Source organism: Lutra lutra, chromosome 5, assembly GCF_902655055.1.
Source record: "Lutra lutra chromosome 5, mLutLut1.2, whole genome shotgun sequence".
Lineage (NCBI taxonomy): Eukaryota > Metazoa > Chordata > Mammalia > Carnivora > Mustelidae > Lutra > Lutra lutra.
Window position 1 is genome coordinate 59,032,479 of NC_062282.1, and position 27,417 is coordinate 59,059,895.

At 39.2% G+C, this 27,417-nt stretch overlaps 1 protein-coding gene across 1 annotated transcript; it reads left to right on the forward strand.

Moving 5' to 3' along the window:
- RARS1 (arginyl-tRNA synthetase 1) lies at positions 1-27,417 on the forward strand. Its single transcript, XM_047731032.1, has 15 exons — positions 1-91; positions 1,612-1,746; positions 3,291-3,479; positions 5,269-5,377; positions 5,894-5,994; positions 6,571-6,692; positions 8,042-8,162; positions 9,833-9,962; positions 11,663-11,767; positions 14,899-15,077; positions 15,590-15,699; positions 20,033-20,138; positions 25,603-25,775; positions 25,913-26,160; positions 27,202-27,417. Exons 1-15 carry the CDS (start codon positions 47-49, stop codon positions 27,309-27,311), a joined length of 1,983 nt encoding a protein of 660 aa, XP_047586988.1. The 5' UTR covers positions 1-46; the 3' UTR covers positions 27,312-27,417.

A 27,417-nucleotide genomic window follows, 5' to 3' on the forward strand; every position in this document is an offset into this window, starting at 1 on the left:
TCGTTTCCGCTTCCGGACACTTGAAGTGTGAGTCGCTGACGGGAGGATGGAAGGTTTAGTGTCTCAGTGCTCCGCGAGGCTGTTGCAGCAGGTAGGGCCACATGGGACCAGTGAAAAGGCTGGGAGAGGAAGGACTAGGATCTGCCTCCCGCCCGAGCAGCATCGGGACAGCTTCAGGGAGCCGGGGACCGTCCTGGTCCCCCCCCAGGCGCGGGCAGCGTTGTCCAGAGATCCGGGCCTGTGCTACCTCGGAAGCGAACACTCTCCCAGGGATGCCCCTCCGGGGTTGGAGAGGAAGAACCCATCCTCACAAGGCCCATGTGACAGTGATCTCCAGCCTTCCACACCAGCATGTCCGGTGTAGAGGCCCTCGCCCTCCTAGAGCCCCCCAGATCAGGGTCTTCGGTGCGCTGGAGCTTGGCGTGTTCAGTACAGGCTTTCTCCACTGTGGTCCTCCTTCCCCGCACACACACGTGCTCTCTCGGGATGCGGGGGTCAGGCAGAGAGGGAGGTGGGATAAGAGCAGGAGCCCTGGGTCCTGGTTCGCAGCTCAGCCGTCCTCTCCATTGATACTGAGCAAGAGGAATGGAACAAGCCCATGCAGCGGTTCATTTGCCCTCCACTGTCCGTATTCCTGGGGGAAGAACAGTCACAGCTTATACAAGTGAAAATGGGACATTTCCATTATCTTTTTATGCTCAGGTAGGGAGGAGTAATAAGAAAGTGGTTTAATATACCTCATATATATCAAGGGAACTGGTTTATATTAAATCAGCAATCACGACATACAAGTGGGTCAAGTAAAATGGCAAGTTCTTCCTGGTTTGGAGCCATATATTCTTTGTCAGGGTGGGGGAATAAGTACCTTCATTGGGTTGTGATAAAGAATCATAGAGATAGTTTCTGGAAAAGGTTTAGCTCTGTACGTGGAATATATGTATATATATATGTATATATATACATATATGCTGATTTATGGCAGCCTGTTCTTGCGGTAACTATCTCCTGTAAACATTCTCAAATTTCAAGTGAGGAATCTCCTCCTTAGCAATTCTGTTATGTTGGAGACTATTTTCTTACAAATTGGCATGTTTTTAGTTTTCGATATTAGAGTGAAATACTTGGTCTAGGACCTGAGACAATGGAAACTAAGGGGAAAATTGGGAAGTCATTTTGTCTAAGAAAGGGCAAAAGGCACTTGAAGTATATTAAATGTGACAAAAGGCATTTCCTTTTTAAAACAGCCCCAAATTCTAAGATTTGGTAGTTACGTCAGGCTGGTCGCTTTTGAACGTGGCTGGTACTCTCCCTGAAGCAGACTGGTTTACTAACTCCAGAGAAACAGGACATAAGGCTTACCCCATTATGTGCTTGATACCTCTCCTCTAACATAGACACTTAATTCTTTCATACAAAAGGATAATATGCTGATGTAATCAAAAGCCTCCAGGAGGAAAAATCACGGGCTTATCAAAGGGAAGGTCCTTCATTCCCGTCACCTCTGCCACGCCCCGTTGGAGAGAGGAATAAGTTTATGGTACCGTTCCCATTACAGAAGTCATCAATCATAAAGTGGACTGTGGACTGAACAAAGTGCTTTTTCCTTCTTAGGAAAAAGAGATTAAGTCTCTGACCGCTGAAATCGATCGGTTAAAAAATTGCGGCTGTTTAGAAGCTTCTCCAAATTTGGAGCAGTTGCGAGAAGAAAATTTAAAATTAAAGTATCGACTGAATATCCTTCGAAAGGTAAGTACGCCAGGTTGTTCTTCCTTCTGTAATTTGAATTATTGGATCTTTTACAAAACTTTTGTTATCCAAGATTCAGAAAGTATCCTCAGGAACATGGAGGCATGAAGAAAGAAACCCTATCTCTTCCCCTGTCTTAGGCTACTTAGGATTGAGTTGTTGGTTCAAGTAATGGAGAAGTTGGTATAGCCTTGTCCTTCCAGGGCCCCTTGGAATGTTTGATCATGCTAAATAATCTGACCAGCTTGAAGTAGGCTTCAAATAAGGTTGAGACATTTCTTTTAATAGTTTATGCCAGTCCCTTTTTTAAAAAGACCATTTTTTGAATTTTAAATAAATTGCCTCTTTCAAAAGAAGATATTATAGAATATACTCCGAGTCCTCTGTCCTAAGTTGGTTATTTTATAATTTTATATTTTATGGTGTTGTATTTGGTTTTTTCCACTTAGTATTTCAGAATTTTTTTCCCCACGAATCTTGTGCTGTATTTGTTATTTAATAGCCTTATAATCTAACAGTGTTAATCAGTTTTTTCAAAAAACTGAGCTTGTTTTAGTGGAGGTTTTAATGTCTTGGTCTGCCTTTCAAGTCTGCTGATGACACATCCTGGAGGATGACCTCACCCCCATAATTGTTCTGCAGTGTGTGTAGACTACTTTCAGCCAGGCTGCACTGGCATTAAATTCTTTCCAAAGCTGACTCCATTTATCCAGACTCTGCCCACCCCACTCCCATGAAGTCTTTTTATCACCTAGTTGGGATCTCTTCTGTTTGAAATAACTTTGTCTTTGAGTCTTTTAAAATAACATTTCTTTTCCATGAAGTCTTCCCCCAGATACCTCACTTTTCTGATTACCTCATTTATTCTGCACTCATTTGTATTCATTTCTGTATTTATTTTAATTCAGAAGTATTGTAATTATTTTAATTCAGAAGTATTATTAGATGTCTCTTGTGTGGTAGAAGGTATGAGGAAAAACACAGAAAATAAGTACAGTTTATTATTATTATTATTTTAAGATTTTAAGTAGTCTCTACACCAGCATGGGGCTCAAACTTACAACCCCAAGATCAAGAGTCCCATGTGCTACTGACTGGGCCAGCCAGGCGCCCCAAGTACAGTGTATTCTAATACACGTTTCCATAATGCATAACAGCTTTAATGTGTACACTTACGCATTACACACAGAATACTGTCAGTGTCATAGGGGGGCAGCTCATTGGTTCTTTCACAGATACTTTGCTCTATTGAAAAACAGTAGCTAAACACAAGGTACACAAACAACAGAAAACAAGCCATAGATGAATAAAATACTGTGTGGGACACCCATTCATTCACTCTACTTCTTTGGCAGTGTCACTTTCATCACACGCTCTGACTTATAACCACTTACTGGGTGGCTGTCCTATTACGTTTGTCCCAGATATGAGCATTGCACAACGTATGTTAATTTTTCTCAAGACATTTAAAGGTTTCTCAAAATTTGGGGGAATATTTTGTATGATAATTTAATATTTTGTTGACATTTTCATTCTTTCCTTAGAGTCTTCAAGCAGAAAGAACCAGACCAACTAAAAATATGATTAACATCAATAGCCAACTGCAAGAAGTCTTTGGTTGTGCCATTAAGGCTGCATATCCGGATTTGGAAAATCCTCCTCTGATAGTGACACCCAGTCAACAGCCCAAGTTTGGGGACTATCAGTGTAATAGTGCTATGGGTATCTCTCAGGTGATTGTATTATTATAAAGCATTCTTGGTGTTTTGATTTTCTTAAACATTAATCATCATCATTACTTTTTTTACATCGTAAATAGTAGCAAACTATTTTCCACAGTTCTGAAAAACTCAAGGAAAGGGGAAATATGTTCTTAATTTTAAAACACAAGTTTGAATATTCAGATTTTATGTGTATATTTTATATGTATTTTCAGTATTTAAGGGTGGTAGTTGATACTCTCGGTACTTCTCTCCTGTTATGTCCAGGATTGCTCGGTGTTACGGATGAGTATTAGAAGGTGAGAGATTACAGGTTAGCCATTGACCAACCAGTGTTGCCATTACATATGTGATACAACTGTGGTATCTGAGGTGGGCTTATGTATTTCATTTTTAGTTAGAGGAATCCCTGCTCCTTTTTTTAAATAAGAACCATTTTGAGTTACATTTTTTTTTTTTAAGATTTTATTTATTTGACAGACAGAGACACAGTGAAAGAGGAAACACAAGCAGGGGGAGTGGAAGAAGGAGAAACAGGCTTCCTGCTGAGCAGGGAGCCTGTTGTGAGGCTCAGTCCCAGGACCCTGGGATCATGACCTGAGCCGAAGACAGTCGCCTAACACCTGAGCCACCCAGGCATCCCTTGAGTTATGTTTTTTAATTTATTTTTTATTTTAAAAATTTCTTTATGAGAGACAGCAGGTGAGAGAGCATGCGTTGGGAGGCAGCAGAGGGAGAAGCAGACTCCCCGCTGAGCAGGGAGCCTGATTCAGGACTTGATCCCAGGACCCTGGGATCATGACCTGAGCAGAAGATAGATGCTTAATTGGCTAAGGCAACTACATTCCCACATTTTTTTTTTAAAGATTTTATTTATTTATTTGACAGACAAAGATCACAAGTAGGCAGAGAGGTAGGCAGAGAGAGAGGAGGAAGCAGGGTCCCTGCTGAGCAGAGAGCCTAATGTGGGACTCGATCCCAGGACCCTGGAATCATGACCTGAGCCGAAGGCAGAGGCTTTAACCCACTGAGCCACCCAGGCGCCCCCATTCCCACATTTTTAGATTTTTATTTAATTATTCAAGAGAGAGGGAGCCAGGGGAGGGAGAGGGACAAGCAGACTCCGTGCTCACTGAGCCTGAAGCCTAACACTCAACCAACTGAGCCACCCAGGTGCCCCAGAATTCCCCAGTTTTAATAGCTGCATTGTATAATATGTTTGTGGTTAAGGTATAAGGGTACTATTTTTGTTACCCAAGCCTGAATATTGCACACTTTGATGATTTGAAAATTCCAAATGTGAATATCCTGTTCACCAGCATCATAGCTAAAGATTTTATTTTGTTTATTTTATTTTTTTTTTAAGATTTATTCATTTGAGAGAGAGAGTAGCAGAGAGAACACAAGCATATGGAGGGGGGAGGAAGAAGCAGACTCCCTGCTGAACTGGGAACCTGACTTGGGGCTCAATCTGAGGACATAGAGATCATGACCTGGAGATCATGACCCAAGCTGAAGGCAGATGCTTAACCATCTGAGCCACCCAGGCGCCCCATAACTAAAGATTTTAAATCTTCATGAAAGAGTTATAGATAATGTGTAGATTTTTTGTATTTTGTATTCCTCTTGGCACTGTTGATGCTTGCTGCTCTGATCTGTCCATCTACAAGGTCATTGGACTTCTCTGCTTCTGCCTCTTGGTGGGTCTTAATGGCAGATGCAGTTCATGCTTTATCAGTTGTGTATTTTCAAGTAACTTCCTGGACTCTTGTGTAATGAATCATTTTACGTTGTGTTATAGATCCTCAAAACCAAGGAACAGAAAGTTAATCCAAGAGAAATTGCCGAAAACATTACCAAACACCTCCCAGACAATGAGTGTATTGAAAAAGTTGAAATTGCCGGCCCTGGTATGACAGCGTTACCCTTCTTAAGTAGTCGTATTGATGTTGGGTCTTTTTTGAAATAAAAAAGAACCATATAATATATAAATGTAGGGTTAAACTTGTATACCAAACAAGGTGGTGAAATACCTTGGATTGAGAGTTAACAGAACTGATGTTTGAGTCTAGTCTGAGCTGCCTAATCGTAGATGAGTTATTTCACTTCCCTGGGACTCAGGTTTTCATTAGCAAAAAGGTGGCAATTGCAGATAAGTCTGTGATAAAAGGGCCACCAACAAATCATACACTGAGAGTGAAGGGGCCCACGATTAAGTAGGAAGCTTCAAGAGAATGGTAATATTTGAAATAGATACTGAAAGAAGGAGTTAACAAGAGGGCCTCAGGTGGTGTTAGAGTCTTTGTTTTGCCAGAGCCATATCAGCACTCTGGAGCCAGCATAATTGAAATTTAGTCTTTGGAAGTGAGCAGTCTTCTAAGATAGGAAACTATCTGACTCCTTTTCTCTCCTTTACTGTTCATTAGGTTTTATAAATGTTCACTTAAGAAAGGACTTTGTATCGCAACAGTTGACCAATCTCCTGGTGAATGGTGTTAAACTCCCTGCCCTTGGTGAGAATAAAAAGGTATATGCACAGTTTGCAATGATATATTAACACCTTAGAACTGTATGACAAGGGCTGGGAGGGAACCGTTGGTCACTTTTTATATTGAAATTTAATTAATATTCGAGATTATGAATATAACTGAAATAGCCTTTTGCCTGGGTCTTGCTTGTATGTGGCTTTTCTTTCCACTTTATTCCACAAGCCATTTGAAGCAGTTTGCTGATATTCATGAGGTTTGGCTGAAACAGGATAGATAATTTGTATAAACAAGTTTGATTCTTTTTCAATTAATAATGGGCAAGTAGATTCACCAGAAATCTAACACAGTTGAATTACAACCTAACCTGTTATCTAAGTTTGAGTTTATTTTTAAATGTTATTAATGAATGTTAGCAGAATAAAATGTCTATACCCCTTTAAAAACATTTTTTTTAATTGAAGGTATTGACATAACGTGCAAATTTAAGATTTACACGATGTTACTTTGATATATTTATATATTGTAACATAATTGGCCTTTGTACCTATATTTATCATATTAAATAATTAAAGTACAATATTGTCTAAAAAACTTTTTTCCTCTTCCTGTCTCAGGTTGTAGTTGACTTCTCCTCTCCCAACATAGCTAAGGAGATGCATGTAGGCCATCTCAGGTCAACTATCATAGGAGAGAGCATGTGCCGCCTCTTTGAATTTGCAGGATATGATGTGCTAAGGTATGTGCTCTTGCCTTTAGAAATTTCTTTAGAAAATGGAAAAAGTTGTTTGAGAAAGAATCTTTGACTAATCAGTGATTTATAAGTATGGTTCTGCTTCTGATCACCCAGTGGGCTTTTTAAATAAATTATGTCTTGGGCTTCTCTGAACTGATACCTTTTAGACTGTCTGTGGGTCAACCAGGGAAAAATTACCCCATTCATTCCACAAGTACTTTTTGAGTGCTTTCTGTATCCATGGGGTTATATTCTATCAGGGGGAAGGTAGGCAAGAAAGAGATTATGCTGGGCCTGTTAGGCCATGGTAGGAAATTGGGATTTTATTCTTAAGTGTGAGGGGAAGCTATTGGAGAGTCCTAATTAGGAGGAGCAGTGTAATCTGATTAAGGATTAGTCTGGCTTCTGTGAAGAAACTAGGCAAAGAAGGCAGAACTGTAAGTTAGACAGCTCTTGTAATAATCCAGTTAAGAGATGATCTGGTGGTGTGAAATTAGTTAAAAACAGTAAAGGGTGTAAAGTGGTTGGATTGACATATTTTGAAGAATTTTGTCCACTGATGTTAGTTTTTAAATCACACTAAGATAATTGGTTGAAAAGTTAAAATTTTCATAAAGTTGTGATGATCAGATCAACACTGGTTCACCTGCCTATGTCTCAGTTATCTATACAATAAACAAATCACAGTCCATTGATAGGAACTTCATTGACCACAAATCCTGGAGGCCTATTATGTGCAGACTCTGTCAGCGGGTATACATTTAAAAAAAAAATTTTTTTTTTAAGATATAATTTATTTATTTGTGTGAGAGAGAAAGAAACAGTGAGCACAAGCGGGGGGAGGGGCAGAGGGAGAAGCAGACTCCCTGCTGATGAGGGAGCCTGATGTGGGACTCAATCCTGGGAGCCCAGGATCATGATCCAAGCCGAAGGCAGATGCTTAACCGACTGAGCCACCCAGGCATCCCATAAAAAAAATTTCTTTTAAGATTTTATTTATTTGAGAGGGAGTAGAGAGTGAGTGAGAGCAAACACAAGTTGGGGGAGGGCCAGAGGGAGAACCAGACTGCTGGCCAATGTCAGGCTCAATCACAGGACTCTGGGATTATGACCTGAGCAGATACTTCACTGAGCCACCCAGGCACCGCAGTGGGTAAACATTTCTGAATGTACAGATGCTGTCCTTGCCTCTCCTGGAGCTTGCGGACCGGTTGAGGAGACGACTCAATAAACAAGATGTTACTGAACATGCTGTGCTGGCACTTAAATGTTAGTGGTTCCTAACGGAATATAGCTGGTCTAATTTAAGCATGTTTGTCATTTAAATGGTTTTTTCTTTTGATTGGCATTAGATTAAACCATGTAGGAGACTGGGGGACCCAGTTCGGCATGCTCATCGCTCACCTGCAAGATAAATTTCCAGATTACCTAACAGTTTCACCTCCAATTGGGGATCTTCAGGCCTTTTATAAGGTTAGAAACCATTTATTGTTACAGTATTTGTGTGTTTACCATTCATAATAATTATTAGTTTTCTTTAGGGAGTTCAGAATGGTATTTGAAGCTACCGTGGGGTTAAAACTAAACTCTCCCTTTCACACAGCATCTTTACATTTTTAATTAGTGCATGTTAAAAGTTGAACTCTACCATGTTACCCATTATTAAGTGAATTTTTAGGAGTTTGTTGATCAAAAGATTTTAGTATTTAAAAATTTTTTTGATGTTCTTTTTTATTTGAATTGAAAATGTTATATGTAAGAATAGTTTTTAAAAGACAAAGGTACTATATTTTAAATTAAGCACTGTCAGCTTTCCCTTTGTGACATCCATATACAAATCTTTATTACATGGTTTGTGATTATAATGTAGTTTTTGTATTGTGTTACATTTCATTATCAACTTTCATGTTACTGTATGGTTTGACTGCACATTGTTTTGTTGGATTGGTGTACTGAAGTTCATCCTAATCCCTATTCCCCCCCCCAAATTTTTGGAGTGCATTTATCCATTCAGTAAACAACTTTGTACATACAAGTTTTTTTTATTCTTTTTTTTTTTTTTTTTTAAAGATTTTTATTTATTTGACAGAGAGAGATCACAAGTAGACGGAGAGGCAGGCAGAGAGAGAGAGGAGAGGGAAGCAGGCTCCCCGCTGAGCAGAGAGCCCGATGCGGGCCTCGATCCCAGGACCCTGAGATCATGACCTGAGCCGAAGGCAGCGGCTTAACCCACTGAGCCACCCAGGCACCCAAGTTTTTTTTATTCTTAAAATTATTTCCTTTTGATGGACAGCTTCCCAAGAATAGGATTACAGCATTAAAAAGTAAACATTTGTGTGGGGTTTTTTTCTTGTTATTGTTTTTTGGGGTTTGTCTTGTAAGTATTTTCTAATGAAAAAATTGAAAACAATGTGTTGACTAATGTGGGACTATCAGTTATATAACTAATGTTATAATCAATTGGAGTTCTGTGTCCTGAATATAATAAGGTAGATCTGTTTGCTAGAAAGGGTTTATGCTATGTTACTAAATTTAAAAAGCAGTAAAAGAAAAGCCATATATTCCAGTTTTTGTTAAATCACAAAGAAATGTCTAGAATTAATGCAGCAAAATGTTATCCATGGTTAGGTTGGGGTAGGGTTAACTATATATTTTTTCCTTTTTTGCAGTAAGCATGTGTTATTTTCAGAATAGATAGAACCAATGAAAGCAGTTTTCTTTTTAATTACAAAAAATTAATTATTCATCCAGGACCATATCTAGAATGGAAGATGAAGCACAGAAAATTCAACCCTTCCTGTTAGTTATTCTTTCTATACTCTTAAGCCATTGGGGTGGAGAAGGTTTTTGTGAATTGGAAAAGTGGAGGTAGCACTGTGGTGAGAATTTGTATTTTCAAGGAAATGATTTCAGAAGAAGTCATAGGATTCTTTGGCACATTGATTCGTAACTATTGTTGACTATTGTGATAAAGCATCTGTTCTCTTTTTTGTACTGGTGTTGTAAATTTTCACTTTCCTCACTTTTGTTTTTGTGTGTGTGTGTTTGCTTTTTGCTTTAGAAATGAATAAATTCTTGATCTAGAAATAAAAGGCTGGCTCTTTCTTAATAAACATTACTTATTTTTTTCTTCTCAAACATAGGAATCCAAGAAGAGATTTGATACTGAGGAGGAATTTAAGAAGCGGGCATACCAGTGTGTAGTTCTGCTCCAAAGTAAAAATCCAGATATTACAAAAGGTTGGAAGCTTATCTGTGATGTTTCCCGCCAAGGTGAGTTTCTAGGCTTAATTCATTTATTCATCCCAGAAATATCATTGTGTGTAGTTTCCTTGGGTCTTTACTCAGTTGTCCTTTAGTGACATGTTAAACTTTGAAAGATGGGCAAATAGATTTTTTAAAAATATATATAAAAAAAATACTTTCTGACACTGAAACAACTATTAAGAAAGTTTATTAAGATAATCAAGTGCAAATTTTAACTTTCTTAGAAACCAGGAAAAGTTAATTAGGAAAAATTCAATTCCAAAAACATTTTTTTTTAATTAGGAAAGGAAAGAGGGAAAATCCTATTCATAGTAGCAACCAAAGCTATAATACTCATTGGAATAAATTTGTTTAGAAATGTGTCAGACCAGAGTGAAGAGAAATAGACAGCAGGATATAAGACAATTTCAGATTTTCAAACATGATCTTTTATTTTTTAAGGGTTTTTTTTGTTTTGTTTTGTTTTGTTTTGTTTTGTTTTTAATTAATTTGACAGAGACACAGAAAGAAGGAATACAAGCAGGGGGAGTGGGAGAGGGAGAAGCTTGTTCATTTTTTCATTTACTTTTTTTTTTTTTAAAGATTTTATTTATTTATTTGACACAGAGAGACCACAAGTAGACAGAGAGGCAGGCAGAGAGAAGGGGGAAGCAGGCTCCCTGCTGAGCAGAGAGCCCGATGCGGGACTCGATCCCAGGACCCTGAGATCATGACCTGAGCCGAAGGCAGGGGCTTAACCCACTGAGCCACCCAGGCGCCCCATTCATTTACATTTTTTTAAGGGTAACATTTCTAAAGTTACACAAGAAGCACCTGTTGCTTGTAGAAAAAACATAATGGACAGGGAAAAAAAATATAGTCTCACTGACTGTTAATATTTTGATGGGTGTCTTCCTGTATTTTCACATTTTCAAAATGGCAGTATGTATATAGTGTGCTCATATTTTAAGCTTACTTAATAAATGAATTAAAATGTTACAGCGTTGGGGTTTTTTTTTTTTTTTAAGATTTTATTTGATAGCACAAGCAGAGGGAGGTGCAGAGGGAGTGGGAGAAGCAGGCTCCCCTCTGAGCAAGGAGCCCAATATGGGGCTTGATCACAGGACCCTGGGATTATGACCTGAGCTGAAGGCAGACACTTAACTGACTGAGCCACCCAGGTGCCCCTGAAATGTTGCAGTTAAATAATAAATGTCTTGGGGCGCCTGGATGGCTCAGTCATTAAGCATCTGCCTTCGGCTCAGGTCAAGATCCCAGGGTCCTGGGATTGAGCCCCACATAGGGCTCCATGCTTAACAGGAAACCTGTTTCTCCCTCTCCCACTCCCCCTGCTTGTGTGCCCTCTCTCTGTCAAATAAATAAATAAAATCTTTAAAAAAAAAAAATCTAAAAAAAAAATAATCTTTTTTTAAAAACAAGTCTCTGTACATGTATCCTTTTTTAAGATTTTATTTATTTATTTGAGAAAGAAAGAGAGAGTACAAGAGGGGGAAGGGCAGAGGGAAAAGCAGACTCCACACTAAGCAGGGAGCCCAATGCAGGGCTTGAACCCAGAACTCCAGGATCATGACCTGAGCCAAAGGTAGTCTCAATCAACTGAGCCACCCAGGCGCCCCAGAATAAATTTATTTTAATGTAAGATGCATGTCTCCTATTTGTTTAAATTCTTACACATTTTTTTTTAATTTGGTGACTTTTTTCCCTAGAGTTTAATAAAATCTATGACGCATTGGACATCTCTTTAGTAGAGAGGGGGGAATCCTTCTATCAAGACAGGATGAATGATATTGTAAAGGAATTCGAAGATAAAGGTAGGCATTCTACTTTTCGTTTTTTTCTTTTTTAAGCTTTTCATTATGGAAATTTTCAAACAGGTAAAAGTGGAGAGAATATTATGATCTTTAATCGTTAGGTTTTCTTTTTAGTCTAGACATACATTGCATTTCATATACATCTTAAAAATTAGATAAATCCTTAGGGTCCCTCCCTACTCCCTGCTTTTCCCTTTTGTTATTGAAGAAACTGGGCCATTTGTCTTAGAGAATTTCCCACATGGTATTATTTAACATTTCCTCCATCTCTATCTTCTGAAGAGGCTTGATTTAAATTATGGTTTGTGTTTTCTATTTTTGTCTTTTGTTTATTTACAAACAGTCAACAGTGTTTGGTTGGCTTTCTTTATGTTAAGATGGATTAGTGGGTTCAGGTGTCAGCCTAATCTGTCCACAGATTTTTTTTTAAAGATTTTATTTATTTATTTATTTGTCAGAGAGAGAGAGAGAAAGCAAGCACAAGCAGGCAGAGAGAGAAGCAGCCTCCCCACTGAGCAAGGAGTCTGATGCAGGACTCGATCCCAGAACCCTGAAGGGTCCAGGACCCCGAAGGCAGCAGCTTAACCTACTAAGCCACCTAGGCATCTCCTGTCCACAGATTTTCCTGTTAGACCCTCCTCTGTTGTTTTTAGCAGCTATTGATGATCATGACTTTGATCCATTACTTCATTGGAGGTTGGAAAATGGTAGTGTTCTGTTGTTCCTCCTTTGTAACTTTGAATTCTCCTGTGCCAAACATTGCCACATAATTATTTTGGGTTATCCTGAAGTACAGTTCACAAAAGACAAACAGTATAAATGCATGATTCATCCATTTCAGAATAATAAGTTAGTTTCTTAGCATCTTCTAGATTCAATTGAGTTGTTTTTAGCATTATTATAAACAGCATTTAATATATTTCATATTTTTTAATCATTTGCCTTTTTAATTCTGACTGTCCCATTTTTGGCTAAAGGTAGCCTCCTCAAATTGGGTTTCTTGTTTTTTGTCTTTTTCTTGACCCCTATAGTCTCTAGTCTTTGTTAGTTTGCTTGTTTTCAGGTACCCAACATTCTAAGATTATATTATGTCCTGCCTCAGAGCTAGAATCAGCTAACCTGTATCTCCAAGAAAGCCTAGTTCCTTGAATGGGAATTGGTATTTATTAATCACAATCTATGGCCTAGGGATTATACTTTTAAGACAGTAAAAATTTAGGGACTTTTTTAATGACGAGAAGGAAGCACAGAGAATTGAGTAACTTACCAAGGTCATGTAGCTAATAAGTCTGAGAATTAAACCTCGGCAGTCTAGCCTCAGTGCCTTTTTTTTTTCTCTTTAATTTCTGGTAGTTAACACAGTGCAGTATTGGTTTCTGGAGTATAGTTGAGTGATTCATCACTTACATACAACACCCAGTGCTTATCATAAATGCCCTCCTTAATACCTATCACCCATCTAGCCCATTTACCACCTACCTCCCTCCCTCAACCCTCAGTTTGTTTTCTGTTGTTAAGAGTCTCTTATGGCTTATTTTCCACTCTCCTTTTTTTCTTGCCCCCTTCCCATATGTTCATTTGTTTTGTTTCTTAAAATTCTACATCTGAGGGAGATCATATGGTATTTGTCTTTCTCTGATTTATTTCACTTAGCATTAGCATAATATCCTCTAGTTCCATCTGCATTTTTGCACATGGCAAGATTTGATTCTTTTCGATGGCTGAGTAATATTCCATTCTGTTTATTTGCCACATTGTTATCCATTTATCATTCAATGGACATTTGGGCTCTCCATAGTTGGGCTGTTGATAATGCTGCTATAAGCATCTGGGTGCATGTTTTCCTTGGAATCTGTGTTTTTTTATTCTTTAGGTAAATACCTAGTAATGCAGTTGCTGGATTGTAGAATCGCTATATTTTTAACATTTTGAGGCACTTCCGTACTACTCTCCATTGTGGTTGCCCTAGGTTACATTCCCGCCAGCAGTGCAAGAGGGTCCCTTTTCTTCACATTCAGAACTTGTTTTTAACTGCAATCTTATACTGCCTTTACCTTACCAAGCCTCAGATTCTTAAACTGTAAGAAATCAATACTAATAGTATATGTGCTACATAGAGTTATTGTGAAGGTTGAATTTCAGACTTAATGAAATTACTACATAGTAGTAGCCAAATATAGCTTTGTTATTGTCATCATGTTCTTTCTTGTCCCTTACTGCATCAAAGAATTTTGCCTTTTTCTTTCCTTTTTTTTTTTTTAAGATTTTTATTTATTTATTTGACAGAGATCACAAGCAGGCAGAGAGGCAGGCGGGGGGTGGGGGAAGCAGGCTCCCTGCTGAGCAGAGAGCCCGATGTGGGGCTCGATCCCAGGACCCTGAGATCATGACCTGAGCTGGAGGCAGAGGCTTAAACCACTGAGCCACCCTGGCGCCCCAGAATTTTGTCTTTTTCAACATCAATATATGAACATGACTTTATTTTTTCTTTCCACTAATCATTCCAAATGCTAAGCCCTGCCATGTTTGTTTCCTGGACCCTGGTACAGTTTTCACTTCCTTTAGTACATTTCAGGAGGCAGTTGGAGAAATTGCATCTTTTCCCCAGAGAAAGTATATGGCTCTAACTTGAAAACGGAGCATGGATTCCCGTTTCTGTATCTTTGAGTAGGTGGGCTCCAGTAGGTGTTTTTAAGATTTTATTTTTATTTATGAGAGAGAGGGAGAGTGCAGAGTGGGGAGCAGAGGGAGAGGGACAAGCAGACTCTGCACTGAGTGCAGAACCCAATGCAAGGCTCAGTCCTAAGACCCCAAGATCATAACATGAGCTGAAACCAAGAGTCAGAATCTCAACTGACTGAGCCACCTGGCACCCTGTAAGGTGTTTTATAAGCGTTTGGAGCCAAGTATAGTGTGACTCCAGAAAACTACCAGCATATTTCAGCTGTGTCCTGGGAACATTGTGGGTGCCAATACAACCTTGACAATAGCCATTTTCCAAAACTCGTAATAGGTTATAATGTGGGGGGAAAATGTGATTTCTTGAGCTCTCTAGTAAATATCTTATAATGGCCATCTTTTACATTCCTTCAGGGTTCTTTTAACATTATTAATAAAGATTTCTTTCCTAGGATTTGTGCAAGTGGATGACGGCAGAAAGATTGTTTTTGTCCCAGGATGTTCTATACCATTAACCATAGTAAAATCAGATGGAGGTTACACCTATGATACATCTGACCTGGCTGCTCTTAAACAAAGACTATTTGAGGAAAAAGCAGATATGGTTATCTATGTGGTGGACAGTGGACAAGTGAGTTTGTAGATTTATGTTCTTATATCATCCGTTTGGAGCTGAGACAGTGTGGTGGGGTTATGGCATTTAGCACTGGAAGACTATAAGTCTTCCCAAAGACTAAAATTCAGAACTGCAGTGGAACAGAAGATGAAAAACAGGGTTTGGATTTGGTCATACTCCAGTACTTCCCAGCTTTTCAGCTTATTTCCATAAACATCAGTGACCCTTCCTATCGGAAAAAGTGGTTGTGGACCTAAAATTTAATTGAGATTATTGCTCTTAAGAAGCTATTCTTAATTCAGCCACTTTAAAAACCTCTGGACTTAGAAAGTACAACAGTTCTGCTCTTAACTCTCTCATATTTACACTCTTACTTTTTGGGTATAAAGAAGAGTTTTTACAATTCTGCTTGCCTTCTAAGATTTGTGAGTGAACTTTATCAATCTTTATCCCTCAGCACGGAGTTTTAAGTCACTTTTTTGTTATTAGAAAGCTGAGTGCGTCACTTTCTGTTTGTTTCTTTGCAGTCTGTGCACTTTCAGACAGTATTTGGTGCTGCCCAGATGGCTGGTTGGTATGACCCAAAAGTAACTCGAGTGTCTCATGCTGGATTTGGTGTGGTGCTGGGAGAAGACAAGTAAGTCTGGAGAGTCTTGAGTGTTAGTAATGTACCTGACCCCCAGGTTTCTTTGGAAGAGACTACATTTCATTTGATACCATATTAGAATTAAAACGTGTATAATTTTCTATAGTCTGTATGTGTGGTAGTGGTGAATCCATCTGAGGCTTTGGTACCTATATCTTATCACTGCTAGAGAATGTAGTCTTTTAGGGAGATTTGGACAAAGTTGAATAAAATAGACTTAACAGATTTACAGGAAGCCCGGTGTAGGGCTCAGTCCCAGGACTCCGAGATCATGACCTGAGCCGAAGGTCAGTCATTTAACTGACTGAGCCACCCAGGTGCCCTGAGACCTACGTGTTAATATATTTCCAGTTTTTCTATTTTCCAGTCATCTCCCCACGTTCTGTTCCATGTTCATGGACTAAAAGGTTAATACAAGCAGAAATATATAGATAGTATTCATCAATTCAAAGGCACAAAATTTTTAGCATCTTGCATTTGATAGTGTTTTAGGGTCACTTAGCTACTTATCATGTCTCTTAAAATCTGTGGCATTTTAGAGTTAGTGATACAGCCCAAATATCACACAAAGGTGGTAATGGTTTTAAAAACCACATGAAGGGGGCCCCTGGGTGGCTCAGTGGGTTAAAACCTCTGTTTTGGCCCAGGTCATGATCTCAGGGTCTTGGGATTGAGCCCCGTGTCGGGCTCTCTGCTCAGTAGGGAGCCTGCTTCCTCCTCTCTCTCTGCCTGCCTCTCTGCCTACTTATGATCTCTGTCTGTCAAATTTTTTTAAGAAAATCTAAAAAAAAACCAACAACTGCATGAAATTGCTCAAGATGCTTGGTTAGCCAATGTTACAAAAGCCTTAATTAAGCATTGTAAAAGTCAGGCTAGGTGTGTCAGATTATTATTTTAGATACAGATTATGTGGAGATCACAGACCTTGTTGGAATCAACATCAAACACTTCATATATTATAATGTAGGACTCCTCTATAGAGCTGTACTTTTTTAGAATCAAAAGACACAGTCTTTATTTTGGTATCCATGGATGTGGATACCAAAGAATGTGCTTAAAAACTAACCAATGAGTTGAGTATGGCCTATATTTTCTTAGTTTCTTAACTGTTCATTTTTTAGGCTAATGTTTAGATGATTATTTTTACAATTAGGTGAAATTATCAAATTTACTTTTATATCTACATTAATCACCAATATTCATATCTTGGCATTTAACTTATTGGTCATATAATGCTAAGGGATTTTTTTCCCTTTATTTGCTGTTTCATATTTATGCACTCAGCATCATGTTGTGGCATCCTAGGCCATAAAGAAGAAAAAGAATTTTTTTTTAAGAATTTATTTATTTATTTGACAGAGATCACAAGTAGGTAGAGAGGCAGGCAGAGAGAGAGGAGGAAGCAGATTCCCTGCCGAGCAGAGAGCCCTATGTGGGGCTTGATCCCAGAACCCTAAAATCATGACCTGAGCTGAAGGCAGAGACTTAACCCCCTGAGCCACCCAGGCACCCAAGAAAAAGAATTTTAATGATAGCTAACCAGTGGCAGCTTACCATATTTTAAATATGTACATTAAAAAAAAAATAAAATAAAATAAAAATTAAAAAAAAATATGTACATTAAAATGGTCAGATTCTGCTGTTTCTTAGTGAAATTTTGTTTTATTTATTTTTAAAGATTTATCTATTTAGGGAGAGAGAGTGCGGGGAGGGGCATGGGGAAAGGGAGAGCATCTCGGACTCCCCACTGAGTGTGGAACCTGACACAGAGCTTAGTCCCATAACCTTGAGATCATAACCTGAGCTGAAATCAAGAGTCAGACACTTAACTGACTGAGCTGCCCACGTGTCCTGAAATTTTGTTTTAAAGTGGTTTTTTTTTTTTTTACAGTATTTAATCCTTTAATCATCTTCCTCTTATTCCTTTGACCCCTATTTATTGAGCACCTGTGCATGGCATTGGCTGGGTGCTCCAGTGTATACAGAGAGATAATAGAACATGACCTTTTCCTTGAAGGAACCTGTTTTATGAAGGGGAATAATTTCCTGGGGAGACTGTTAAACTATACATGCCAGGCCCCACCAGGGCAGTTATTGACATATTAGGTTCTAAAATAGGTGCTAGGTATTTTTTTAAAAAACTTTCAGTATTCAGATATGGATCCCTCGTATTAGAACCAGGGCTGAGGAATAAACCCCCAAAAATGCAGAAAAATTCAAGACAGGTGCAGATAAGGACTAACAGAAGAGACCAATTATTATAGAGACATTAAGGGAAGGCCTCCCTTAGCATTTTGGCTAGCTTTTTGATGGATAACATTTTATCAGGCAGAAGATTTGAAGGTTGCTAAACACTGCTATTTAGGGGATGTCATAAGGAAAGCCACAGAAGTATTTAATGTATTCAGAGGATGGGTAATAAAGGGATTTTAATTCTGTGATAAACAGCAAGAAGATCCTTCCTGAGGTAACTCTGAAAATATTATTTTAATAGGAAGTATCTTGATTATTTTCGTAGGCTTTGTGTTGGATAGAAAAACATGCTTATTTGTACCATTATTGCATTGAAAATTTTTTAAAATTTTTAAGTAATCTCTGTACCCAGTGTGGGGTTTGAACTCACAACCCTTAGATGAAGAGTCACACACTGTACTACTGATGAGCTAGCCAGATACCCCAAAGACTTTTTAACTTAAAAAAAAATGTTATAAACTCAGTGTTGTGCAAACTTCTGTTTAATAGGTAAAATCCAATTTTTAAAAAGTAATCTCTCTATGCTCAACCTGACCCCAAAATCAAGAATCATATGCTCAGGGCACCTGAGTGGCTCAGTGGGTTAAGCCTTCAGCTCAGATCATGATCCCAGAGTCCTGGGATCCAGCCCTGCATCAGGCTCCTTGTTCTGTGGGGATCCTGCTGCTCTCTCTCCCTCTGCCTGCTACTCCATCTGCTTGTGCATGCTCTCTCTCTTTCCCCCTGTTAAATAAATAAATAAAATCTTAAAAAATAAATAAATTAACTTAAAAAAAAAAAAAAGAATCATATGCTCTACCAATTGAGCCAGCCAGGGCCCCAGTAAAATCCAATGTTTATGAAATACTTTAAGATTTTGTTTATTTGAGAGAAAGAGCATGAGCAGGGAGGAAGGGAGAAGCAGGCTCCCTACCAAGCAGGGAGCCCAGTGTGGGGCTTGATCCCAGAACCCGGGATCATGACCTAAGCTGAAGGCAGATGCTTAACCCTGGCACCCCTGTGAAATAGTTTTAATGATAATGTTGTCCAGGACAGTGCTTATCAGTGCTTTTGCTGCATCCTCAGATTGATTTCAGTGGGTATGAATGGAGCCCTGGCATCCTGCTTTTCTTTTCTTTTTTTTTTTTTTTTAAAACTTTATTTATGTATTTGACAGAGAGAGAGAGATCACAAGTAGGCAGAGAGGCAGGCAGAGAGAAAGGGGGAAGCAGACTGTCTGCTGAGCAGAGAGCCCATGTGGGGCTCAATCCCAGGACCCTGGGATCATGACCCGAGCTGAAGGCAGAGGCTCAACCCACTGAGCCACCCAGGTGCCCCCATCCTGCTTTTCTTAAGCTTTTAAGTTGATTTCTGTTGTGCATCCAGAGTTGACTGCCAGTCAGCAGGTGGGATTATTATCTAGAGAAATGCAAAGGAGATTCCAGTTAGGAATTTGTATAGTCCCTAAACCATTCTAGGAGCAAACATGTGTTTTATTAACTTTTCAAAGAAGGCAAAATAAGCCAGGCTTTTTGTTCATGAAAACAAGCAAATTAACAAATGTCTTTGTTTTCCTTTTGGGCAATGTATTATATAGGTCAGCATAAAAAGAATGCTATTAGGAGCCTAACACATAGAAAGCTTTGAGTTGAGGGCTATAGATGAAAGATAATTTAAAAGTACCACTCTTTTTTTAAATTATTATTATTTTTTAAATTAACATAATGTATTATTTGTTTTAAGGGTACAGGTCTGTGATTCATCAGTTTTACATAATTCACAGTGCTCACCATAGCACAGACCCTCCCCAGTGTCCATCACCCAGCCACCCACCCCATCCCTCCCATCCCGCTCCACTCGGGCAACACTCATTTTGTTTCCTGAGATTAAAGAGTCTCTTATGGTTTGTCTCCCTCTCTGGTTTCGTCTTGTTTCATTTTTCCCTTTCTTCCCCAAAGTACCACTCTTTATTTTGGCATCTTACCTGGTTGCCAGCTGGAACAAGACAATGTTAAACCTTCATCTTCAAAGATTTCTAAGTGAGAAGTTCTGTTTCAAAATCTACATAATTGAGAATCTGAAATTTTTTTAGGAAGAAGTTTAAAACGCGTTCAGGTGAAACAGTGCGCCTCATAGACCTTCTAGAAGAAGGACTAAAACGATCCATGGACAAATTGAAGGAGAAAGAAAGAGATAAGGTAATCCAAAGCCTTATTTGCATAGTTTGTACTATGTGTTATATTGTGATTTTTTCATTTTTGTTTTTATCAAGAGAACTGGGGAATATTATGAGGACCAAATTCACTTAGGACAAGCTTATATTGCTCAGAAATTATTCCACAGTAAGTTTCTTCCCTTACTGAGCATTTAGTTTGAAAATTCAATTTATGGCTTTTAAAAAGACTATGTTTCCTGGGGCACCTGGGTAGTTCAGATGGTTAAGCGTATACCTTTGGCTCAGGTCACCATCTCAGGGTCCTGAGATCGAGCCCCATGTCAGGCTTCCTGCCCAGCAGGGAATCTGCCTCTCCCTCTGCCTCTGCTGCTCCTCTTGCTCCTACTCTCTCTAGCTCTCCCTCTCAAATGAATAAATAAAATACTTAAAAAAAAAAATACTATGTTTCCTCCTGTGTTAATGTGGCATAGTATCTCTGCTTCTTGTTGGCATTTTCCTATCACCACTTTCAACCAATGATTCAAAACTATTTCTATTTAAGAGGTTAGATTCTCCAGCTTACCATAGGATCTACATCTGCTGAGTTCCTTTTTCTTTCTTTTTTTTTTTTTTTTAAAGATTTTATTTTTTTATTTGTCAGAGAGAGAGAGAGAGAGAGCGAGAGAGCGAGAGTGAGCACAAGCAGATAGAGTGGCAGGCAGAGGCAGAGGGAGAAACAGGCTCCCTGCTGAGCAAGGAGCCCGATGTGGGACTCGATCCCAGGACGCTGGGATCATGACCTGAGCCGAAGGCAGCGGCTTAACCCACTGAGCCACCCAGGTGTCCCTGAGTTCCTTTTTCTGGGAGCACTTGGGAGAGTAGTAGTCCTGGCAGTCAGCACCTACCACCCAAGGCCATTGGTCAGCCATCAGAGTAGCAACAATGTAGTGGGCTTTCATAGCACCCTTAAAAAGGACTGTAGTTAGATTTGTGTGTAATTTGAGTGATTAAAGCAAAGTGAAGAAAAGTTGACAAGGAAAATATTTTTTAAGATAGGAAAGTCAAAGTGAGATTCAAAGGGTCTTGTGTCTCTTACTCTTCAGTAAGTCAAGTGATATTTTGGAATGAACATAACTACTATAAACAGTACAATAACAGAAAGAGAAATAGAGAAGGATGAAACACAGACATGAAAGAGCCAAACACAAAAGAAGGTCCTTTGAGGGAAAGCCCTTTTGTTTGGTTCAGATAGATCACTGACAGTCTAGAGAGGATGAAGGCAAGCCATGAGACTACATTGTCCCCACCTGCTCCCTTTCCATTGCTAACAAAATGAAATGTAAAATCGCTTTTCTCTCTACTTCTACTAGGTGGTTGCCAAGCCTCCACCGCTGGTATCTCCTGAGTAGTTTTTCCTTTTAGTCCTGGCTTTGGCATATCTAGCACAATCAGATGAAAGGTGGGAATTTTGGTCATCTCACCAATTTGTTTTTTCTTTTTTCTTTTCTTTTTTTTTTTTCTTTAAAGATTTTATTTATTTATTTGAGAGAGAGACAGTGAGAGAGAGCATGAGCGAGGAGCAGGTCAGAGAGAGAAGCAGACTCCCCATGGAGCTGGGAGCCTGATGTGGGACTCAATCCCGGGACCCCGGGATCACGACCTGAGCCGAAGGCAGTCGTCCAACCAACTGAGCCACTCAGGCGTCCCACCAATTTGTTTTTTCTGAGTGATGGTAAAAACTGCTTTGGCTCTTTTATTTATTTGACAGATTTGCATACAGTAAAATGTGAAACATGATGATCTCTTACACATATGTATGCCTGGTAACTCCAGCCATCACCCCAGAAAATTTCATGTCAGCATGGGTCATTTTTATTTGTTCTAGGCCTTCATAAAATATGGTACTGTTTTCTAGGTGTATCAGGTTCATTTCCTTTTATTGCTAATGAATGGTGTTCTGTCGTATGAATATAGGAGATTTTGTTCATCCATTTTGTCGATGGGCATTAGAGTTGTTTCTGTTTCTTGGTTAATATTAATAAAATGTTAATTTCAACATTGTTATAACCCTTTTATGGATACATGCACTTTTACTTTGGGATATATATCTAGGAATCTCATTGGTGGACTTAAGTTTAGAGTTGGCTTATGCTTAATTTCATTAAAAATTGCCAAGGAGAGTATTGTGGGTTTTGGGGGGGGGGTTGTTTTTTAATTTTGATTTTAATTTAATTTTTTTTTCAGTGTTCCAAGATTCATTGTTTATGCACCACACCCAGTGCTCCATGCAATACATGCCCCCAAGGAGAGTACTATAACCAGTATGCAATCCTGTCACTAATATATGACCACTTCAGTTGCCCCTGTCTGCCAATACTAGATTTGTCAGTCTTCTGGTGAAGGCAGTGGCATCTTACTGTGGTTAAAATTTGCATTTTTCAGGGTGCATAGGTGCCTCAGTTGATTAAGCCTCTGACTTGATTTCAGCTCAGGTCATGATCTCAGGAACGTGAGATCAGGCTCTGAGCAGAGCATGGAGCCTGCTTAATTAAGATTCTCTCTCTCCCTCTGCCCCTCCCCTCCATATGCACGCATCCGTGCTTGCTCTTTTGCTCCCTCTCTCAAAAAATTGCATTTCCCTGATGGTCATGACATTGATTGTATTTTTTAATGCTTAATTGGCTGTTTATTTGTCTTTTATGAAGGATCTTTTCAAGTCTTTTAACCATTATTTGTTGCAGACCATCAATATTCATTTATATTTATGTATTTACCCTTTCCTATGTATTTCCTTCCTGAAGTGGTTTTGCTTCCATTAGGGATTATTGTCCTTCAGTCTGAAGATCTCTGTTTAGTACTTTTTTTGGTTGTTGTGCAGGTCTGCTGGTGATAAATTCTGTTGGCATTTGTTTTTCTGAAAACATCTTTGTATTGCCTTTAGTTTTTTTTTTTAATTTTTATTTATTTTTTAAATTTCTTTTCAGTGTTCCAGAATTCATTGTTTATGTACCACACCCAGTGCTCCATGCATTACGTGCCCTCCTTAATACCCATTACCAGGCTCACCCAATCCCCCACCCCCCGCCCTTCCAGAACCCTCAGATTGTTTTTCGGAGTCCATAGTCTCTCATGGTTCGTCGCCTTTAGTTTTGAACAGTATTTTTATCAGGCATAGGATTCTAGCCCAGTAGTTGTTCTTTCAGCATTTTAAAGGTGGCGTTCCATTGTCTTCTAGCTTCTGTACTTTCTTTGAATATCACTTGTCTCATTGTTTCTCCTTAGAAGATACTGTGACTTTTTCTGATACTACTTTCACTGTTTTTCTTAGACTTTGTTTTAGTACTTTGACTAAGAAAGACCAAAGTGTGGTTTGAGGTTTTTGTGGGTGGGGGGTGGGGCTGCTTGGGAAGTAGCTGGGCTTCCTTGATCTGTAGGTTGTAACCTTTCATCAGTTTAGGAAAATTCTTAGCCATCGCTGTTAAATTATTGCATCTTTGCCATAGTCTGTTCTTTCCAAAATGCTGAGTACTGTATTAGAATTTTTGACTATGCATCCTCCATGTCTCTCACACTTTTTTTTTTTTTTTAAGATTTTATTTGTTTGAGAGATAGCAAGAGAGGGAAGGAGCTGGGAGGAGGGAGAAGCAGGCTCCCTGCTAAGCAGAAAGCCCGATGTGGGGCTCAATCCCAGGACCCTGGGATCATGACTGGAACCAAAGGCAGAGGCTTTAACCCACTGAGCCACCCAGGTGCCCCTCAATATCTTTATTCTAAGCAATTCCAGATTTAAAGTTGCTTTTGTTGTTTTTGTTTCCTTTTCTTGTCCACCTTCCCCTGACCTAACCCCCTCCTCTTGATTTTCAGTCACATCTATTAGCTTTATTAAACTGCTTTTTTTTTTTTTTAAACTAGATGCTAGGTGTTGTGAATGAAAAATTATAAAAGTTCTCTATAATGTCATCTTCCAACAATCATTTCAATCTTCCTCTGGCAGATAGCGTACCAGCTACTATCTTAATTCTGTCGGTCTTGTTCTTGAGCTTTTTAGGGCTGAATGAAGCACTTCAGTTTTACTCTTGGGGTGAGGTTCTTATTGGTGAAATAGGGCCCTTCTACTGTATTCACTAGTGCCCTTCCCCTTGCTCCTGCTGGATGTCCTAGCCTCACACACCTGCTGAAATCTGGTCAGTTCTTCAGCCACCCAGTTGCTCTTTCCTGCTGGATTTGTGGGGAGTCCTTCCTTGTTAATGCCATCCATTGGGTGGTTTTTCACTCCTCTGTGGCTCCCACTTGGTGATTTTGTCCTCACTGCTTTGGCAGCTCCAAACTCAACTCTGTCCTCTCAACCCCAGTAAGACCACTTCTTTCTGCCTGGCTTTTGTTCCATGTTTGCCCACCACATAGTGATTTGGACAGTGTCCTAGGGGGGAAGGTCACGTAAATGTCGAACTCAGTCAACTTCTGTGTTTCCCCTATACATGGCCCCTCAAACTTAGCTTGTGTTGATGTTCTCTGGTGACTTCATATAGTTGTTTCATATGATTTATCCAACTTTCAAATAGCTGCCTTTGATGGAAGGGTCAGTATACTACAGGCTACTCCCTCGTGTCCGGAACAGCACCTTACTCACTTGTGGCCTGACAGTGCTTCAGAATACATGGCCAAAATTGACAAAACAATGCATGAGTTCTTTCTCCTACTTCTGACACCATGTTTTGTTTTTTAAGTTCCAATGTAATTAACATACAGTGTTATTAGTTGCAGGTAGAGTATAGTGATTCAGCAATTCTGTACATACTTGGTGCTCATCAAGATAAGTGTACTCTTGGGGCGCCTGGGTGGCTCAGTGGGTTAAGCCGCTGCCTTCGGCTCAGGTCATGATCTCAGGGTCCTGGGATCGAGCCCCGCATCGGGCTCTCTGCTCAGCAGGGAGTCTGCTTCCCTCTCTCTCTCTGCCTGCCTCTCTGCCTACTTGTGATCTCTCTCTGTCAAATAAATAAATAAAATCTTTAAAAAAAAAAAAAAGATAAGTGTACTCTTAATCCCCTTCACCTATTTCACACATCCCCCAACCCATCTCCCTTCTGGTAACCACCAGTTTGTTCTCTGTATTTGTGGGTCTGTTTTTTGTTTTTTTTTAATCTGTTCATTTGTTTTGTTTCTTAAGTCCCACATGAGCAAAATCATATGGTATTTGTCTTTCTCTAATAATTGGTGTTTTCTATTTCATCTCTACTGAATATGTTTTGGGGAAAGTATTCAAGCCGACACTTCATATTTTACAGATCAGGTTTCTCATAGAAACATTCTTTGTTATCCAGAGCTGATGAGTTGTATTTTCATTATTCTTTCCTTTGTACATTGGCCCATGTTCCCTCAGTGTCAATATTTATTAGTTTACTGATAAAGGAAAACCATTAGATGCTCCCAATCCCTGTCTTAAGCCTGAGACACCAGGACAAAGGCAGTGGTCAGTAAACTATAAAGTATTTGTTTTTTCCCTAAAGGTCTTAACCGTAGAGGAATTAAAGGCTGCTCAGACATCTGTTGCTTATGGTTGTATCAAATATGCAGATCTTTCTCACAACCGGTTGAATGACTACATCTTCTCCTTTGACAAAATGCTGGATGACAGAGGAAACACAGCTGCTTACTTGTTGTATGCCTTCACTAGAATCAGGTAATTGTAGTGTTGTTTTATTTTGAATTAGTTGATAGGATTTCTAGTTATATCGGTCATTTCTTACTGTGTTGTTTCTTAAGTGGAGAAGAATATGCCTAACCATAGAAATTGATGGCTGTTGTCTGATTTCTTAGGTCTATAGCACGTCTGGCCAATATTGATGAAGATATGCTCCAGAAGGCTGCTCAAGAGACTAAGATCATTTTGGACCATGAGAAGGAATGGAAACTAGGCCGGTGCATTTTACGGTTCCCTGAGATTCTCCAGAAGATTTTAGATGACTTATTTCTCCACACTCTCTGTGATTATATCTATGAGCTGGCAACTACTTTCACAGAATTCTATGATAACTGTTACTGTGTGGAAAAAGATCGGCAAACTGGTCAGTGTCTCATTCAGTGGTCATATTGGAGGGTGGGGCATCAGCAAGGCATTTCTTTGAATTGGGTGTAGATGTAATAAAACCATCTTGTTTTATTACTGGAACCCACCCCACCCCCTACTACTCCCCCCGCCCAAACAGTTATATACTGGTCCATATCATACATAACAGACAAAATTCAACTAGATCTCATAAGAGCGTAAACGGAATTCTCATTCCCAGAGTAGTTTCTCCCACCCTCAGGTACATGGCATAGAACCATAGGACTCCAAAGAAAACAGTTGAAAGAGGACTAGGAATAGGACATTGCCAACAGAAGCAGAATTACTGAGGGTCCCAGAATGAGTCTTTGGGAGTTCTTGGTAATGGAAACTGCCCTTGGGAGAAAATTGGTATCTTTTCTTATCTAGGCTTTAAGGTTACATAGTTACTGAAGTAGACTGAATAATTTGTTATAGAGCAAGTAGGTGTTTTTGAGGGTCATGCCTGTGAACTGAAACTCTATTACTAAAAAATAATCTATTATCCTGGAATTAAGGTTTATAGTTACATCAGACCATGATGCCTAAGATAAAACTCTTGAAGAGTTTAAAAAGAAAGATAAATCATTGCAGATCTTGTTTCCCCTCATCAGTTAGAAACAGATGTCTTGAACAGGAACACCTTTCTTTTTTGGATTGTCTGTCTCTATTTTTTTTTTAAGATTTTATTTATTTATTTGACAGAGAGATCATGAGTAGGCAGAGAGGCAGGCAGAGAGAGGAGGAGAAGCAGGCTCCCTGCTGAGCAGAGAGCCCAATGTGGGGCTTAATCCCAGGACTTTGAGATTATGACCTGAGCCGAAGGCAGAGGCTTAACCCACTGAGCCACAGAGGCGCCCCTATCTATCTGTATTTTTTAATATGGAGGTAATTCTAGTTAAAGCTCTAAAACATGATGGAGTAGGCTGTTCATCTTTCAGTAAATATAGAAGTAACAAAGACTCTTCAGTAATGATGTTTTAAAAGACACATTAATCCCGTTCTTTTTTTATTTTCTCAGGACAAGTGTTGAAGGTAAACATGTGGCGTATGCTGCTTTGTGAAGCGGTAGCTGCTGTTATGGCCAAGGCGTTTGATATCCTGGGAATAAAACCTGTCCAAAGAATGTAATCCTTCTTTGAACACTGTGTGTTTTTACCAAAAATAGCCATTTAACACTATTTGCTTTTTTACAATCATGCGGATACAAAAATAAGTAAAGGAAATTTGTCAGCGA